Source organism: Macadamia integrifolia, chromosome 5 (genome assembly GCF_013358625.1).
Source record: "Macadamia integrifolia cultivar HAES 741 chromosome 5, SCU_Mint_v3, whole genome shotgun sequence".
Taxonomy (NCBI): Eukaryota; Viridiplantae; Streptophyta; class Magnoliopsida; order Proteales; family Proteaceae; genus Macadamia; species Macadamia integrifolia.
Genome location: NC_056561.1, coordinates 1,444,328 through 1,464,693, shown reverse-complemented (window position 1 = coordinate 1,464,693; position 20,366 = coordinate 1,444,328). Strand labels below are relative to the sequence as shown.

The following is a 20,366-nucleotide window of genomic DNA, read 5'->3' as shown; positions in this document are numbered from 1 at the left end:
GAGGCAATGACATTGTGTGTTGGCCAACAAAATGATGTCCATGGTCAAGAATTGCCTCTTATCCTCCCATCATTCTCTTACATCCCTAGACATTTTTCAACCATGAACTAACCTTCTCATGGTTGATGGTCTATCTTTTTTTACCCATGCAATGATTCTAGTACTAAAAGGCGACTCAACACTTCAATCCAAGTTGTCTCTTCACATGGTCTTTCATTCATACCTTTCTAGCCCTGGATGGTTTCCAAGTGTAATTCTCTTCCTCACTACTGGTGGTTCGAAGCTGTCGGCAATCGATAGGATCAAATACGTGAACCAAAACAAGAAAAAAAAAAAAAAAAAGGATCGAAAGTAAGGTAGAGAAACACCTTCACCAAATGATTTATTTAAAGAAAAGAAAAAAATATAACTATTAACAATAATAAGATTTACAATGAAGGAATGTCGCTAAAGCATAAACTTCACAATTCAAAGCTTGCTAAGAAAAACAAAAACTAAGGTACCATTTGATAATGTTTCTGTTATTTTTATGTTTATAAATAGTAGAAATGATTTTTTACGTTTCTGAAAATAAAAATAATTTTTTTGGTGTTTGATAAACTTGTTTCTCAAAATGTTTTTTGCAGACATAATGCTACTAAAAATCCCAATAGTATATCGAATGTCCAAAAGGAAAGAGGGTTTGATTGCCTCTTTTTAGGTTTAAATAGTTGAGAGATTTATCGGGCACAATAACCATTTTTTCTCTTAAATTCGTTTATAGAAATGACGAAACAAGCCGGACTTGTTTCGTCAAAGTTGTTTCTAGAATTTTAAATAGGCATAAATTTTGAATTATGTTTCTAGAAACGGGTGAAATGGAACAACTTTATCAAACACTTTTTAGGTTGTCTCTCCATTTCTGAGAACAACAAAACGCAGAAACAACATAAACGGAATATTATCAAACGATGCCTAAGACTAACAAAGTTTTTACACATATCATCAACTAAAACGTCAAGGCATGTAGCTATAGTTCTAAACCAAAGAGCCATGACCTGATGCAATACCTTGTAAGGTCTCATGGCTTGTTTACTAACTATTTCTCCATGTACCTCACTAACACAACAAAGTACTCCAAAACCCATTATTCGCATTTGAAGTGCGATCTTCGGCGATTGATGTATTCATTTCTTATAATATATATTTTTTTCTTGATCTCCTTCATTTTCTCTGGCCCACTTGAATAAAATTAAATTTGCAATAGATGTAGAGGATTATGAAACTGATTTATTAGTCATAAATGAGGAGAATACAAAATAAAGCAACCTATGTAAAGTGAAATCATGGATCACAATATGAATCATTTAGAGGATATTAATCAAGTGATACACCTTATTTATAATGGAGAAGGGGAATTGTCTACCTCAAACAAACATTGCTTTGTTCATGTTTTATCTCTTTTGTTTTTGTCTCTTGGCTCTTCCATCTCTACTTTTTTTTCCTATTGATTTATTAGAGCATCCCAAAGCTGAAAGGTTAAAATTCTAACACAGGAAATGATTATAACCAATGGACAAATATTAATTTTAGCTAGTATTAGTCTGTAGGCCCTAAAATATTTGAATGATCAAGTGTGGTTGTGATCATAAGGTCAGATAAATTAGTGAAATCTCTTATTAGAGAAAGGCCTCTAAATTTATATTATTAACTGGAAATGATGCCTACAAGGAGGCATCTTCAGGTCATTGAATGAAGGCAACATGCTTATATATATGGAACATGAATAAGCTTAGTTAGTGATGCAAATGATACATCATTTTCATAGAAAAGAATAAGAAGTGAAATGAGTAGGATCATGAATACAAAGTGACAAAGGACAATCATATCTTTCTCTTCTTTTATTTTCATTCTCTAATACAATAGGGAAGAAGGGTTTCAATTTCCCATCAAGTAAATCCAACAAAGGGTTGATATGAGGTAAGGAATATGTAAGGCTGCCACCCCATATAAAAGTGAAGGTCTGGCCATTTTCTAGTGTTTTAATATGGATTCCATGACTACCTTTCTTGGGTCTCTTTTGCTTTCCTTAATCTAATCCTCACTAGAGTAGCTCTCTCTCTCTCTCTTTCTCTCCCTCTCTCTCCCTTTTTCTCTCTCTAATGAACCCAAAAAAGTCCTAATAAACAAGAATCATAATAAGTGGATTTTATAGCTTAGCTTTTTACCAACATGTAATCCATAGATGTGCCATACTGCCACCCTTAATCTCCATAGTCATGAAAGATGGTTTGATCTCTCTCTCTCTCTCTAGATAAGTCAATATAGATGTGCTTGGAGATGAGTGAATAGCTAAGACCCATTTGAAATTAAGCATTGTTGACGCTACTCTTTTTGATAGGTTTGACACAGGAGTGGGCACTATGTGAGTGGAATGTCTATTAGGACTTGGAGTCGTTCAAGTCTTTAATAAACTTAAACCCAATCCTTAGGGTTGACTCAGTATAACCGGTCTGAGACTCTGATTTGAGTTGTTTATAATGTCTTTGCCTTTCATGTACATTGATCAGGATTTTAGGTCCCATTTGATAATGTTTTTAGAAATGCATTTTTATCATTTTTAGACAAACGTTTGATAAAACTGTTTTCGTTTCACTTGTTTTCAGAAATAGAAATTAAATTTTTTATCTATTTATGGTTCAAGAAACGATCCAAGCGAAACAAGTAGAAATTGAAATAGAACTTGTTTCGCCGTTTCTGAAAACGACTTGTGTCGTTCTTTTGGTGATTACTATCGACTTTCAGAAATATGACTTATCAAACACCTTCAATTCAGTTTCTGTTTCTAGAAACGAAAATTTATTTTTCTGTCATTTTTTGAAACAGAAATGACAGAAACGTTATCAAACGGCCCTTAGTAAACCTTATAAATATTCATATCAATTGTTGTTAATACCAATATTGATATCAATACTAATATGAATTAATCATATTGACTTGTATTTAGCCAATTCTAAAAAAAAAAAAACCCTCTTTTTGACCAAAAAATGACATACCACAACGAATTAAATGGATGGCAATTGTCAAGTTCGGATTTATTTTGAAAGGTAAGGGTTTTATGAACCTCCTCCATTTCCCACGCCACCTCTGAAAGAAATTTTTTATTCATTCTTTATGAAAAAAATATTTATATAATTCAAATGAGAGAGAAGGTATAGAGAATACCTTAAGTTCAGAGAAACTTTTACCTATTTTAAAATTGGATTGTGATGGTGAGGAGAGAATCCTAAAAACTTTTAACCAAAAGGTGGTGGGGAAGAATGGCCTAAAGATGTGTTCCCATTGAAAATTTGACAAATGGTATTTGAATATGGGAAATTTGAATGAAGTAAGGCAAATCAATTGGTCCGACCACATAGACCAGCTGCCCCACTACCCTTTGACATTTTTGCCAAGGTATAAGTAAGGCTGCGAGGGAATCTAATGATTAATTAGCAGTCCACTTATTGACTGATAAAAGATTGGAAGTTTACTTTACCAAAAAATTGTAAATGTTTACGAAAATCGAGAAACAAATGGCTTTGGAATAAAAAATGAGAGTGGGTTTTGATGTTGCTGTCAGGGTGGAAAGGAATCTGCATATCATATTAATGGATTGTTGAAAAAGTTATAATTCACATGGGATTCATATGTTAAAAAAACGGAAGGAAAAAAAATCAAATAACCCCAAAAGAAGAAAATTACACTGAGAAAATTTTTCCCATAAAAATTTGTCATGGACGAGGGATTTGTTGTATCACCCTTTTATCGGTGTTTTGATAGGGCTTGAATTGGAGAATCTTCTTTTGATTGGTCGCTATGGCTTGTAGGTTGTCTTTTTTTTCCTATTACAAAAAAAAAAAAAAAAAGGGACAAGTAATCGACATGCAACGTGTCTCAATATACGCACGCCCCACCAAACTAGGCAGAAAACGGTTATGGTTGCAAAGGGTATGTGTGTCAAAGAGGGGAGGGGAGGAGAGAGAATGTGAGAGGGCATGCACACCACAACCCCATGCACATTCTTGTCCTTAATAACATAGTTTTGAAATTTGCGAATTCTTAAACATCATTCATATGGATCTCCAATGACCATATTATTGTTGGTTCAAACAACAAAAAAAGTTTCCTCATAATGCCAAGGGTCCTCACTCACGATATCAAAAGTGCATCTCCCATTGGTGCAACCTTCCCCTTAAAACAAATAAGAAAATAATCAAAATCTGATGTACTAAGGGCAACAATTCTAAAAGAGGGTGAACATTTTTTGAACGGCATATTCAAAAAAGTTTATCTTAATATGATCCAAATGAATTCCACATGGTAGATTGGCCCAAATTTTGTGATCAAGTAGACTCCAATATCCCTTGCATGCATGCTTGTCTAGTTTTAACCTAAATAAATATCTTACCAAGTGTCAAAATAAAGCTTTGAAAATCCAAAAGACTATAGAAGGAAGCATGAGTATATACAAATGGCTGAAAAAAATAAATATAAGGATGCATGCCAAAACTCATGAGGGTATTTTGATTGGATTAGGTTCTTAAATTTGACAACTAGCTAAGCCAAACTTAGACCTATCTATACATTAGTGATTCATAGAAAAACAATACCAAACAAGGAATGAATTTAATTTTTATTTTTTTTGGGTGGTTAAGGTCAGACTTGGGGTGGTAGAAAAGGTATTAATCATTGCCAACTGAGCTTCCAGTACTTAGCTTGTTTTTTGGGGGGTTTAACTTAAGATGTGGTTCCAGAAATAGAGTTGCTATTTTCGATTCAGACAAGTTTTCGAAACGAGCTTGCCTGCATTACCAATGAGTGGGTCAATGCTCGTCCTCCGCTGTAAAGCTGCTCACAGAGTTCCTATCTCCACTTACGCCTTAAAGTTATGTCATTGAATTGATAAAATATTCAACTTATAAGAATGAATTATTATTTTGAAAGCCTCTTTATACAACAAAAAATAATAAATATTTAACTAATGACATTTTTATTGATTTTCATATACACTTTCCTTCAAAAGAACCTGCTTAAGTCCTACTTATGGTTATCTCTAACAAGAAAAATGGAAATTAACAACTAATTAAAAGTCTAAAACTCCTACATTATATACCAGAAAATTAATGTATATCCTTATTTCCAAATTACATCACTATGTATCCACATCTATACATACATGATTTCTGAATCTTCAAAAGGGGAAAAAAACAGAAGATTTCTCAAGAATCTCTGCAATGTGAAACTCTCTAACCATGTTATATGGGATGTCAGTTAATGAACACAGCTAGTAAGGCTGGATCCTGCAAGCTTATCATGTGTGGTTTCATCCATGATCATCCATTTACCACTATCATGTGTGGTTTCATCCATGAACTATTTGCTATATTGAATTGGGTCTCTTATCAAATTATCACTATTTCTGATGGAAAGTTTTGAGTGGGTTGAGGGAGGTTCTTGTTTCTGTTAGTATTTGATATTTTGGTAAGGTTCTTGAAAAGAGGAAGCAGGCAAAGAAGTAAAACTGTGGAGCATTCATCATATTCAAAGGTATCCAACCATCAACAGGAAGATAGATATAGCTGATCTTCAAAAGGGATTTAAGGATCCAAGACAGTTCAAGATCATCCATTTCAAATAAATCAACCAGACTTTTTTTAACCTTCTCCTTCTTAATGCATTTTGTACTAGAACAAAATATATTTTGGTTGATATTTTTGTAGCAACGAAAATAAAATCCTGATTTCAATAAAATGTTTTCAACTCGACTTTGTATATTCTTGTTGATATCAATGGACTGAGCTACGTTTTATATAATTGTTACAGGAGGGGGAAATCTCTCACGTCACACCAATGTCAACAAGGAAAACGGTGTCATTTGCATTGGATTCGGATGATCAAGAAAAGAGAGCGAAAATATGTTTAAAAAAAAAAAATTTATTTGTAATAAGACATACAATATATTGGCTCTGTGAAAAATTTTCTCAATATTATATTTGTAGTACCATTAAGTTCTAGTCTCTCCAAATACAATTAATTAAAATTATTAGGTACTTGACAAGTACTAATTGACATACTCGAGCGTCAGTTGTCCAACGGTTAGGATAATTGCCTTCCAAGCAATAGAACCAGGTTCGACTTCTTAGAACTTGTCGGCCGAAGAGGGCCTTAGAGCCATGCTCACATCCCATGTTTCAGCCTAATAAGAATAATAGAATAGTTTTCCCATCATTTTTGGAAATGTTAAACAACCATTAAGGGGAACGCGGGCCCAAAGAATAAGGGATAATGATAAAAACTTACATATCCTAGATTGCTGCACTACCGAAATATCCACCTACATGATAGCAACAACGGGCCCAAATTTTATAGACATGTAAAGCCCAAGATCTCCTACTTATATATCAAATTCAGTTAAATAAAATTTACTACCGAACAAAATAAAGCTTTTAAAAATTCATAATTCCCAATTTTGAATATTTTTTGTATGCCCTCATTTTTTATGTTATGTTCTTGGAAGTTAGAAGTCCAAAACAACTAAAGTAGAGCCAGACGAGAGAACAGAAGAAAATCCGAAAAAGGTCAAAGCTCTAGTAATAGAATTCCAAATACCAAAATCTAACATTCTTTCAATATTTTCTTAGGCTCCGTTTGATTGAAAATTTAAAGTGAGGGGAAATGCAATTTTCATACTTCAAAAGAAAAAGTTTATAATCATTACCCCATATGATTGTATAAACAACTTAATATTTTTAACCATGTTTAATAATGACATATTTTATATGTAATTTTTATTTTGCACATTATAACAAAGGGTTTTGGATGCAAAACAAAGTGAAATTTCATAACCAAATATAGAATGATTTGAAATTAATGTTAAAGTCACATGGGTAATAATTACATATATTTCTTTTTTAAGTATGAAAATTTCACTTCTCTTCTTTTTAATTCCCCTTACAACCAAACATAGCCTTAGTAAATACTTTTGAAAATTTTTAAGTAATTATAATGATACGTGGACCTTGCCTTTTCACGGGTTGTAATTTGATGGTTGTTTGTTACTAATTAATTATCATAATTAGTTACATTTAAATATCATTAGTAGGGGTATTAATTCTAAACCCACATTGGCAAGTCCCATTAGGAAAACCTGAAATCGCGTTATCCGTAACATGTTGACTCAAGCTCAGACCGAATACCTAACCAAGATCGACCGATTAAGAGCCCAATATGTTTAAAGTCTATTTAAAACCCCTTTATGTAACTTGACATGTTTAAAGCTCGTTTAGAGTTTGTTACGAGCTTGTTCAAAGATAAAATGGCTTAGTAGCTTGTCTAAGGTCCGTTTAGCCTTTTGAAAAGACTAGCACTCAACCAGCCATTTATTAATAGTGCCATCGCCTGCCATGGTAGGTCTGGTACTTATTCAGAAAGCCACATTGCAAGGGGATATAGGACGGATTGGTTGACATCCCTAATCATATATAATGACATACTACAATAGTAGTCTAAGTTATATGGACCTTACTAGGGGTGTCAACCGGTTGGGCTTGGTTGGGCCTAGTTGGGTCTGGTGGGCCTATTGACTTGCATTGTGAACTATCTATTTAAGGAATTAGTTGGGCTAGGTTGGGCTCGATCAAGTTTCGAGCCTTGATTGAGTTTCGACTAACTGGGCTAATTGGGCCTTAGTTGAATCTTAAATGGGTTAATCACCATTAAAGCCTTAAACATATCTTAGATTTTATAAATTTTAATATATTTATTAAATCATCAATAATCTAGGAAAAACTTTACATCTAATTACATTCAACAATTGATAAGAATATCAATATAGACCTTATTCTACCCAAAAATAAATAAATAAATCAAATATACCATATAAAATGGTCAGGCTAGTAAATTGGGCCGATCAGGCATATGTTGAGCTTTATTAATTGGGTTAGTCCAAATTGAGCCATAAACATGTTGGGGTCAATTGGGGCTATCAGGTTGGGTATGGAATTGACAACCCTAGACCTTACAATTAATTATCTATCATCAATTCAAATAAAGACAAAAGGGTGCAACATCACACTATTCCATATTTTTATCTTAAATATTCAATCATTGTCATCCATAGATTAAAATCTTCAAGGAAAATCAGTGATAATTAAAAGTAAGGAGGAGCTTAGGTATGTCAATGACTTTTCTAGAGCTAGTGGCTCAATCAATGGGAGAGCTAGGATGATAGGAGTATAGGAGACTTTTCCAAAGAGAGGAGGAGAGAGATAGACACACCTGATATACCGATAGTATATCCAATATTTTTCCTTAAGTATATAATATTAATAAAGTTGAAAGCACTAGTCAACCATAGGGTTAGAAGAATATCAAAATATGCCACATCAACCATTAATTAGAAGAAAAATTTGTTTATCACTCATTTATTAAAGAAAAATAAATAAAAAAAGGGGTGCATCTTGTTGCCACAAAAGTGGTGGAGCGAAAAATTGTAACATTATCTTAATTGCCCCTTATTTATTCTCAAAAGATATTTGAAATGAATGGTAAAAAAAAAGTTTTCAAAATAATTGAAAATTGATTTATCATTATGTCATTCTTAAGATCCGTCATTATTTGTCACAATTTTTTTAAGTATACAGGCACAATGACAAGATTTACCTAGTTGAAAAATAAAAAAGAATTTGTTACCTTCGTTTCTCACTTTCTATATAATACATTTATTTTTTCTATGGGGGAAAATCCTATTGTTTCATAGTTTGCAAGAAAAAAAATCTTACAATTTCACACGTGTATTTGAAAAACGTTGATCAAGAGAGTGACAACTCTTAAGATACAATGATAAATCACTACCAATTTTTTTTAAAACTTTTTCTACCATTGAATAAATAATATTTCAAAATAAGATGGCGGGCAATCAAAAGAAGATTGCAACTTTTCATTCAATTACTTTGAGGATAACAAGAAGCATTTTTTTTTTCTAAAGCATTCAGGCTATATTTTAAAGGTTAAGAACTTTAATATTATTTAATCTAAAAATTGACATATATATATATATATATATATATATATATATAAACTATTGTATTGAACTCTAATAATTGGCTCGCAAAAATCATGAAATTCAATGATTAAATGAAATGAAAATTAAATAAATGGGGTATCTTGTTGTAACTAATAGGTAAATTGAGTAATTGTAACTTTCTTTGGATCATCTATTCTTATTCCAAAAGTTTTATTAATCAAAGGTAGAAACGAAGTTTTCAAAATGATTTTTCATTATCTTTTCATTTTCAACAATTATTATTATTTTCCATGTTTTTTGAGTTCACACATAAAAATGATAAGATTTATTTTTTGATACAAAAAATGATAAGATTTAATCTTTCATTGAAAGAAAAGTGTTGTAAGATTACAAAATAAAAAAAAATAAAAAAAAACAAAAAGTAGAAGTACAAAATTTTATTTTTACCTAACTTTAGTTCCATTAAATTAAATGAAAATTTTCCAAAGTTTAGATTAGATAAGAGAGACATGTAAGAAGGAAAAAAGGAAACATAATAGTGTCAATTTTTATTTATTTATTTTTGTATGGCTCTCTGCTATAACCATCTCCAAACAGCTCTCTGCAATCATGTACAATGCCCTAAACTACTGATCGCCGACGCTTGAACCCAGTTCCCGTCTCCAGCAGTGGCAGTGGTAGTAGGAGTTGAGCCATAAACCAGAAAGGTAGGTATCATAACTAATCTCCCAGATTTCCCCTCTCCCATTTCCCCCCTTCCTCTGTTGTTGCTGTACAGCCTTATCCATTTCCTTCCGCCGATCACCTATCTCCCCTATTTTCTCTCCTGATTTCCATCACCTATTTTCTCTCTTGATTTTTCTCAGCTAATTTCTCCACTGAAAATCCTTCTCAGACCATCTCTATGGTTTCCCTTCCTTCTCTTTCCTTCTTACCCTCAGTTGACCCCCCCCCCTTCGCTAGCCTTATCTCATTCTCAACCAATCCCCTCACTCTAAAATTTTCTCTCTAGTCTTTGACCGACTCTCCCTACTGCCCCCTGAGAGCTGAACCCTACCAACCGACTATTAGTTCGCCTCTCTATTTTAACCTAAGCAAACCCCTCTCTCTCCTTCAACCCTCCTCCTCTTAGCCCTCTCTCTCCTCAACAGATTCCACCTCTTTCTATCCCTCCACCCACAGAAACCTACACAACTCTCCCTTCCGTCCGATTCTCTCTCTCTACTCCACCTATGTCGCCCAACTACATTTTTTCTCTGCCTTCTACCCACCTCCCTTGATACATTCCCATTGCATCCTAGAACATATGCTTCCCCTCCCAGATACCTACTGAAAAATAATAATAATAATAACATTAAAAAAAAAATTATTTCGGGTTGCACACCACCTCTGCTACCGTTTGCTATTGCGCAACAACATACGGGGTTAGGGTTGTTTTGGCAGGGCGCTGACTGGCATCGAAGCCACCATAGTTTGGAGTACCTTGAGTAGTAAGGGGACACCCTCGATGCTTTTCCCTTTATTTTATTTTCTTATTTTTTGGAAGTTTACGTACTTACTTATAGCTGCCTTAGGCTACTCTTCTACTATAGCCACCTTGTCTAATCTCTTTTTATGTGTGTTCTGTGAGCATATTCGTGTTTTGTTATGTGCATGCTACGTTGTACGTGGATCGTATCATATATGTTTTGTTGGCCTATTGAGTTGAGGGATTACATATATTGCGTATTTACTTCTTATCCCTAGTCATCCTAGTACTTATTTATCTATATTTGCATCTTTACTACAAGTGCATCAAGTAGGTAGTCGACACCGTATCTATTTATATCAGCCAATCACATGTGCATGGATCCTATTTTATTTTACTACATGTTTGACTACTTAATCCTTTTCTCGTACTATTTATAGTATGTCTTGTGGTTCTAACCCTGTGGGTAAGCGTAGATTTAGATTTGCATCATGGAACATTGGATCTCTGACGAGTAAGTGTATAGAGTTGATTGACATTATGCGAAAAAGAAGAATTGATGTTGCATGTATTCAAGAAACGAGGTGGAAAAGTAGTAAAGCTAAAGTGTTGGATGACTTCAAACTATGGTACTTAGGAAGTGAAAGTGTGAGAGGGAGAGTGGGCATAGTAGTTGACAGAGATCTTAAAAATGACGTTGTGGATGTTAAGAGACTTGGAGATAGGATTCCCACCATTAAATTGGTGCATGGTGATGAGATTGTTAGCATAGTTTGTGCTTACGCACCCCAAGCAGGGCTTGATGACATGGTTAAGGTATAATTCTGGGAGCATAGGGATGAGATGATGCAGCGTGTCGGGTAGGGGGAGAAAATTCTTATTGGTGGGGACCTTAATGGCCATGTGGGCAAGGATCATAGAGGTTACGAAGAAGCGCATGGAGGATACGAAGTTGGGGAGAAGAATGCAAAGGGGACCTCAGTGTTGGACTTTGCGATAGCATATGACTTTTGTATTGCAAATACATTTTTTGAGAAAAAAGAAGCACATTTAAGTTACTTATAAGAGTGGATTGCATGCGAGCCAAATTGATTTCTTTATGACTAGAAGAACAGACAGACTACTTTGTACAAATTATAAGGTTATACAGGAAAAGAGTTTAACGACACAACATCGACTGGTGGTCATGGATATATAGTTTAGAATGAAACAACACAAGAAGACAATGCACTTATGCCCTAAAATAAATTGAAGACGACTACACGGAGCGCCCCTAAAATCCTTTGCTGATAAAGTGATCACATGGGTACATGAGACTATGTGGGGAATACTAATGAGATGTGGACTGCAATGACATCTAGCATTAAGGAGGTGGCTAAAGAGGTCTTAAGTTTAACTAAGAGGGGGTGGCGTACCCCTAGAGAGACCTGGTGGTGAAACAACAAGGTCTAGGCCGCCATTATGACTAAGAATGATTGTTTTAAGACTTGGCAAAGGACTAACGAGACTAAGGATAGAGCAAGATATCACATAGCTAGGAATGAGGCTAGGAAGATTGTGGGGAAAACTAAGGCAAAGAAATATGATGACATATATGAAAACCTTAATACAAGGGATAGAGAAAAAGAGATTTATAGGATAACTAAGGTAAGAGAAAGGATGAGCAGGGATTTGGACCATGTCAGATACATCAAAAGTGAGGAAGGTAGAGTGCTACTAAGGAATGAGGAGATTATGAGGAGATGGGGTGATTATTTTTGTAACATACTAAATGGAGATACTGTGATTGATAAGGTGAACCCAGAGGTGGAGGGGAGTAGATATGACGCCTATACACCAGATGGGCATTCACTGCAAGTTGGCGAAATCGTGGTTAAAGAGGTCATGCGAAGGATGAATATAGTCTTATAAAAGTTTTTAGAGCCCACAGAAAGGACCTCTATATGGCCTTTATTGACCTAGAGAAAGCATACGACAGAGTACCGAGAGAGTTAATTTGGCAAGTCCTAGAGAAGAGAAGGGGTATGATTAACTATGTGGATACAATTAAGGACATGTACGAGGGAGTGGTGATGAGTATCAAAATGACAGAGGGGCAATGTAACAAATTCTCAATCACAATTGGGTTACACCAAGGATCTGCTCTAAGTCCTTATTTGTTTGTACTCATTATGGATAATCTAACCAGACACATCCAAGACTCGATTCCATGATATATGCTATTTGCTGATGATATTGTATTGATAGATGAAATTGTGGATGAGATTAATATTAAATTTGAGCTATAGAGATCAAGCTTGGAATCAAGAGGCTTTAGGTTAAGTAGAGCGAAGACTGAATATATGATGTGCCTCTTCAGTCAATCTAGAGGAGGGGAGGGAGTGGTGAAGCTATGGAAACAGGAAATACCCTGGAGGGATTGTTTTAAATACTTGAGATCTATCATTGATAAAGAGAGAGATATAGAGGATGATGTTGCCCATAGGATTAAAGTGGGGTGGATGAAGTGGCGAGGTGCGGCGGGAGTGTTATATGACAAAAGAATATCCATTAAATTTAAGGAAAAATTTTACAGGATAGTTATACGGCCAGCTATGATGTATGGAGCGGAATATTGGGCAGTCAAGAAGTGTATTTTGAATAAACTGAGTGTAACGGAGATGAGAATGTTGAGAGGCCTGTGCGACAAGACTAGGAGAGATACAATAAGGAATGAACATATTAGAAATGATTTAGGGGTTGTACCAATCCAAGACAAACTTCGTAAGAGCCGATTGAGGTGGTATGACCATGTCCAACGGAAACTTATGGAGGCCCTAATAAGGAAGAGTGATCAGATTCACTTGGAGAGAGCTAGAAAAGGTAGGGGCAGGCCTAAGATGACTATTAACGAAGTAGTCCGAAAAGATAAGCAAATCGTAGGGCTCAACCCTAGTATGACTTCGGATAGAGTTGCGTGGAGGACAAAGACCCATGTTGCTGACCCCCTATAGGGGATGTTTCCATGATGTGTCTTTCTATGCTGCTGTACCTTCTTCTATTATCCACATGTTTATTCTTTTTAACCTATCATTTATGCTTCTTTACTTTCTATTTTCCATATTGGATCCATGTAGCCAACCCCATTCAGTTGGGATAAGGTTATGATTATTGTTGTTTTTCTTTTATCAAAAGAAGATCCTTAAAGATTTAGACAAAGGACTCACCAAGGCCAACATGATGGCCCCTCCTAGCTGCCAACACTTATTATCAACTACTAGTATACTATCATATTTCAAGAAATATAGGTGTAGAAGGGTGAAACCAATGAGGCTTACCAATGACATTTACTAGAACCCAATGGAAAAAATGATCTTCCCCAATGATCATCCAAGGGCTATGAGGGTTTAAACATGTGTCCTCATGTATGGCCCAAGTTGTTGGAGAGAAGTTGCATTCGAACCCAACTATCTAGCTACTTGCAACTTATGCAAAAATCCCATCCCTCAAGAATCAGTCTGAATCCTCTGCGATGAGTAGTAATGAACATCCAACAGCTGAAAATGTCTAAGCATGCACCCCAGTCGTGGAATGCCTCACAAGTCAACCACTGAGGATTTCTACACAGAACAATAATATAAAGGGAAAATTACATGATTACCCACTTTTGGGTTTCCCTTTACAAAATTACCCACAAAAATTTTTGGTCAACAAAAATACCCAAAATTAGGTTTGGGTTTACAAAACTACCCAAAACAGTGATTCTCCTTCATCTGCCTATCTGTTTTGTCATTTTTACCCCTGGTCAAGGTTGTAGCACGGCCTGATGGAGGCCAAGGTGGCAGCGCGGCCTGATGGAAGCCGAGGTGATAGCGCAGCCTGTTGGAGGCCGATGCACAAGCATTGGCTACGATTCGGTGCTGAAATAGCGACTCAGATTGAAGAAGGTAAGTGATGAGGCAAAAAATGTCACTTTCCACAGCATGGCTGAAGCATGTATCCAAACCTGAACAGGACTGAGCTGCTACTTCGGCCCTCTTCAGGCTGTGTCCACCTCGGCCTCTATCAGGTCGCGCTCCACCTCAGCCTCCATCAGGCCGCACTCCACCTCGGCCTCCGTAAAGCCATGCTGAACCTAGGCCTCCATCAGACCGTGCTCCACCTAGGCCTCATTCAGTCCGCACTATCACCTCGGCTTCCATCAGGCCGGGCTGCCACTTGGCCTCCATCAGGTCGTGCTACAACCTTGGTCAGGGGTAAAAATGACAAAACAAATAGGCAGATGAAGGAGAATCACTGTTTTGGGTAGTTTTATAAACCCAAACCTAATTTTGGATATTTTTGTTGATCAAAACTTTTTGTGGATAATTTTGTAAAGGAAAATCCAAAAATGGATAATCATGTAATTTTCCCTAATATAAATCCTCATGAGCGGTGACCAGTAATGAAGATCCAACGGCTAAAAGTCCCCATGTCAGTGTCGCTCACTGACTCACCGCAGACGATTTATAGTGGTTGGTACTTGGTAGTTGGTACTTCCTTTTAATTTCTTGGTAAGAAAGATTTGTGGAGAACCTCAGGTTGAAGAAAGTCGATATCCTCCCCAGTTGATTGCCGTCTCTACCTTGTAACTAATAAATTTATTCATTTTCCTTGAGTCGTCAATGGGCGTGAGATACATGAGGTTCACAGCCTGCGTGAGGTTAGCATCTCTCTCCTTGGCAGGTTTGATTCTCAACGTCCATTGATGAACATAGTCTTATTTTGTTCAAGTTAAACCAGTACAGGAGAGATGGGTTTACCCTTCCTCATTCCATCAGAATTGTTTGTATTTTCTTTCAAAGATTCATTCTCCGTTCAAACTACCTTTCCCTCCTCGTCCAGACTTCAAAGTCCATTTCAATTTAGTCTCTGGGTTTCGATTTTGCTCCTTCGGAGGGGTTTTCTCCCAGGGGAGGGTAGTTTGCTTAAGGGTTGTTCCTTTTAACCTTCTTGTCTTGATCACTGGAAGTGGGCACCTTGTGACGTTGGGTCTAAGACTGAGTGAATATTTCCTTTTACTTGGTCAATTGCGTATCTCGTGCATACTCTGATACTTGGAGAGACAGGTTTTCTTCCATTTTAGCTCTCGAAAAGCTGATTTCCAACCACACCCCCTCCCCAACTTTTGTTTTTGGGAGGAGGTGGGTTGCTGCTGTTACAAATGAAGGATTTTCCAGGAACACCTGGAACTTTGACTGGCCTCCTCCTTCGGATATTACAGTGTTTATTTGCAGTGGGTTCCATAGCTTTGATGGCAAATACATCCAGCTTCTTCCAATACACAGCTTTCTGGTACTTCCTACTGCCTACTTCAACAATTTCCCCTTTTTTCTTAATTCCCTCACCCACCAACTTCTTTCTTCTTGACGTGTCTGAGATGCCACTTCTGTTGGGATTCACTTTTATTATGTAAAAGAATTGATGAAACCTGAAGTTCTATCATTCAAGTGAGACGGAATTCATTATTTGATTTTTGGGAATTTAGCTTGGCTTGATCCTTAGAAGCAATTTAAAAAAAAAAAAAAATTTTGGAGGGGGGGGGTGGGAGAAGAGGCCCAGAGGATTCATGATGATGAGGGTGATTGAACTTGATCTTGGATTGACTTATAATTCTCAAATATATGATGCTTATTAAACGAATTGTGTAAGAATTATGGGGAAACCCCATCTGATCTCTTTGTGACAATCAAAATTTTGGAGGGGGGAAAAGGGGGAAAAATTTGGCTGCTACTCAGGTTGCAGCCATGCTGGCAGCCAATTAAATGGAATATTCACTTTCCCTTAGGGTTCACAAATACCCTCTTAGGTTATAGTATTTTCTAAAATGCCATTTTAGATTCCATTTCTTTGGCTGCCACAGGGGTTGCAGCTACTTGGCTGCAACCCGGGCAGCAGATAAATTTCGTCTGGAAAAGGGGGTTGGGGTGGGGAGAGGAAGCAGCTTTACTAGGCTAAGGAAAATCTAACATAAACCTTGGAAAACGATCTGTGTGTCTGTTGGTTTTAAAATTATGTCTTGTTCGGCTTACTTGAGACACTATCAGCGCGGATGTGTCGAGTATCCAATGGAGGTGATGCTCGTTTTAATAAATTTTCAGCAAAGCCATTTCCATTCCACTCTGTTCATGGGTATGCAATATATATTGTTTTACAAATATATTGGTATGACATAAGAACCATTATGCAAAGTTGTTTCTTGGACTTTGTCATGCTTAAGTTTCCTTTCATGGGACAGCCAATACCAATTCTCATATCACTAATGCGATAGGTTGTGTTTGGATCCTCAAAGTTGAAATTCTGAGTCTAGTATAGGTGAGTCGTTATTCAAAAGTAGTTTCGACTTTGGTTGGCAGTTTAAATGTCAAATGCAAGGAATAATCCTGCCTTGATCAGAGTTGGACATGGCAAGTAGCTCCCATGTTGTGGATAAAGTTCATCTCATAAACCTAAATAGTGCAATTACTATGGCATTTTGAACTTTCAAGGTTCCAAAAACAGCCATACTAGAAAGAGTATCAACAGGTTTATGTATACCATTGCAGGAATATCAATGTTGTTTACTTTACCTCTTGGCCATTTTATTCTTACTTTCTTTCGCACTTCATTATTTGCTTTAGTTCTGTTTCTGTTTTGGCTTCTTGCTACATCCATAGAGTTTCCTGGCCTTAGGCGCTAAACTTTTTCGACAAGTGAGTAGTTGAGGGAGGGAAAACTTAAAGAAGTGGTGATGGAAAATCTATAATTCTTCAACAGTTTATTTCTGCTGACCATTCTATGTAGGGTTGAAGGAATTGAATTATAGGATTTGAATTGAAAAGGAAAAAGGGGGTATTGAACAAAGGGATTGGAGAACCTTCACAGGTGTATAATCTGGGTTCTTCCTGATTTGATTCGGGGAATAGGAGTCTGCATCATGAATATAATACCTAAGGAGGGAATAAAAGATGGTTTGATGAAACTATTGACAAAAAGTATTCACTAGAGGAAAATTTAGTCCTTGACGACAAACCAAATGGATCAGATATTATCAAGATGAGCCATTTTAATAATCCCTTGTGAACATTGAAAGATCTTTGGATAGTAAGAGGGCATCAATCAAAAGGAAAAACCAAAATGATTCTCTAGCTGCAATACCAATGATTAAGAGAGCCATGTAGAAGATTCACAAGGAAATTCATTTTTTGGAAGGGGAAAAAGATACTGTTCTTGAAGTGGAAATGTCTGGTTTTAGAACCCATTTACTTTGAAAAGCATACAAACTTTGGTTGTATGAAATATCAATCATTCAAAGAAAACCATGCACAGAATGTTGAATTTAATTTTTGTAGTGTGTCAAAGCTACAGGACTATTGTTTAGTGAGCATTTGAATAAAAGTTACACTGCTGATTTGAAGAATGGCCCACTTAAAAAATCTATTGCGCATACAGATATGGTTCATGTTAGTATGATTGTGTCCAATACTAATTTTGGTGAAACATACTACTTGTTGCATGCTCCAGTAATTATGGGTGATATGATTCAGATTTGAGGAACTAAAAAGAGCCAGAGGTAGGCCTAAAATGACTATAGGAGCAATGGTGAGGAAATACATACATAGCTTAGGACTAGTAACAATTATGGCTTTAAATATAGTTAATTAGAGAAAGAAGATCCATGTCGCCGACCCCATTTTAGTTGGAATAAGGCTGAGTTGAATACTGGTTGAAGGAAAGATTACCAATTTAGATGGTGCAAACTCACCTTATCCATTGTTTGCTTTTGGATTTCCTTATCTACTTCAGGTACCTTTGCCATGCTTCAGTCACCAATAGATTGAAATATAAATGTGGATCAAGGGGAATCAAAATTGTGTGGTTTTGCTCCCTTTGGGTGAATGTGCAATCTATTGTAGATTGTAGTTGGAGGTAGCTAGCTCTTAATATTGTGGAAAGGAATTTTGAAGCATCTGATAACTTCAACAATATAGTGGCTACTAAAGCTGGAAAAGATGATATTAAGTTTTGGAAGGACCGATGGTGTTGAGGTAAACTTCTCTGGCTAGAATTTGGCTATATTCCAGCTATAATCCCCAGGATTATTCTGAGCACTCCTTAGCAAGGAGGTTTTGGTTTGCAACTGTCGTGGGGCAGATGCGGGCTTGAGGGATCTGGATCCCTGTATCCTGCCAGAAAAACGATTCAAAGATGCAAATGTTTTTGCTATATGTCGATCAGATCACTTCTCTGCTTACCATGTTAAAAATTAACCGGAAATGAAACGCTGATGCTTTTGTAGCATGACATGAAACTTGTTTGCTGCACTGAGAACTGGTAATGAAGATTTATTGCAGAGATCTAATTTTCAATTTTAGCAAAGGAGACATTGTATCATCAATTACCTAGATAGCCAACTGGATTGGACTGTAGAGCTTTGAAGAGTTCATGGATGGATGCAAATGAGGACAGGGTGGAGCTTTAAGAGTTCTCTTGTGCACCTTAAGTCTGGGTCATAATCTTGTTAAACTTGTTTCTTTCAAGATTTCAATATTGTTGGTGGAATGGCAAATGAATAAATCAGTTTTACTCTTGTAATTGTTATATGGTGCTGCAGCTTCTAATTTTGCGGGAGGCCCTCTGGTTGGAGTTCAGGGTATAGAGTTTCTGATTTGAGATTTCCAATGATAGACAAGGGATTTTTAAGTGGTTGCCATTCATTTATAAGTAGGGGGGATTTTAAACCAGACTCAATACCCTAAGCTTCTCTTCTTATTCAGTTGCCTTTTCTCTGATTTTGTTCATACTTCAATAATGGACTCATAACCTGCTGGGCTAAGGGTTTCCTAGACTCATATCAATCAAAGACCAGAACTGCATAATGGAAAACAGTCTAAAGATTTAAGTGATAGTGCATTTATCTTCCTAGGTTCATGACCACCTAACCTAATGGATGGATATACAGAGTAGCTTTTAATTGGCAAAAATCTGAATGGGTGTTCTCTGCAATCAGAACTTGCTACCTTCAGCACCTAATAGCAGTTATCCATACACGCATGCTTGGGTACTAGACGGGTGTTATGCGTCCAGCTTTTTAGTCATTGTTACTTCTTTTTGTTTTCAGGACATGAAAGTGGGAAGATGGGATGGGATGGGATGGTGTGGCGTTGAAGGGGCTGCAAAAATATTGTGCAAATTTATCATTGCAGTTCCCCAAAATCTTCAATTCAATTGCAACAAAGTGTTCTCATTTGTATCTTTGCCAAAATACCTACTTGTTCTCCTCATTATAACTAATTAAACCTGGTGCTGAACCCCCGCATGTCCTCTGCAGCTATCTGATGGCTTCAATGGCTTTGCAAGTCATCTGGAGCTTTGCGCTTGCTTGTTTGGATACATATGCCTTGGCAAGAAAGGCTGTCCTCCACAATCCTATTTTGGTCACCCTCTTTGTGGTTGGAGATTGGGTTAGCCTTGTTCAAGCCTCTGACATGCTTTTATTTTGTGCTTCCATAAAATCTCTGTTTAATGGTTTTGGGATGACAATTTGCAGGTTACTGCAACATTGACTCTTGCAGCAGCAGCATCTTCGGCCGGTGTAATATTCTTATACACAAGAGATTTTGGAATTTGGAAGGGAGAGGAATGCATGAAATACCAGATATCAGTCTCTTTGGCCTTCTTTAGCTGGATAATGGTTGGAATATCATCGTTAATAATGTTGTGGATTCTGGGTGGAGGTTAAGCCTTCTTTTGCTAATAGTTCTTATTTTAGTGAAGGATCTGGTTGGTAGAGTGAAATTCATTTTGTACAAAAAACATTTCAATCTTTAATGAAAATAGAGCATATACCACCCC

At 36.4% G+C, this 20,366-nt stretch overlaps 1 protein-coding gene across 1 annotated transcript; it reads left to right on the top strand.

The window, feature by feature from the left end:
* The first annotated feature begins 15,052 nt into the window (after positions 1–15,052).
* LOC122078852 (CASP-like protein 5B3) lies at positions 15,053–20,304 on the top strand. The gene is made up of 3 exons (XM_042645019.1): positions 15,053–15,827; positions 19,843–19,975; positions 20,062–20,304. The coding sequence occupies exons 1-3, from the start codon at positions 15,697–15,699 to the stop codon at positions 20,251–20,253; spliced, it is 456 nt and encodes a 151-aa protein (XP_042500953.1). The 5' UTR covers positions 15,053–15,696; the 3' UTR covers positions 20,254–20,304.
* Positions 20,305–20,366: the final 62 nt, after the last annotated feature.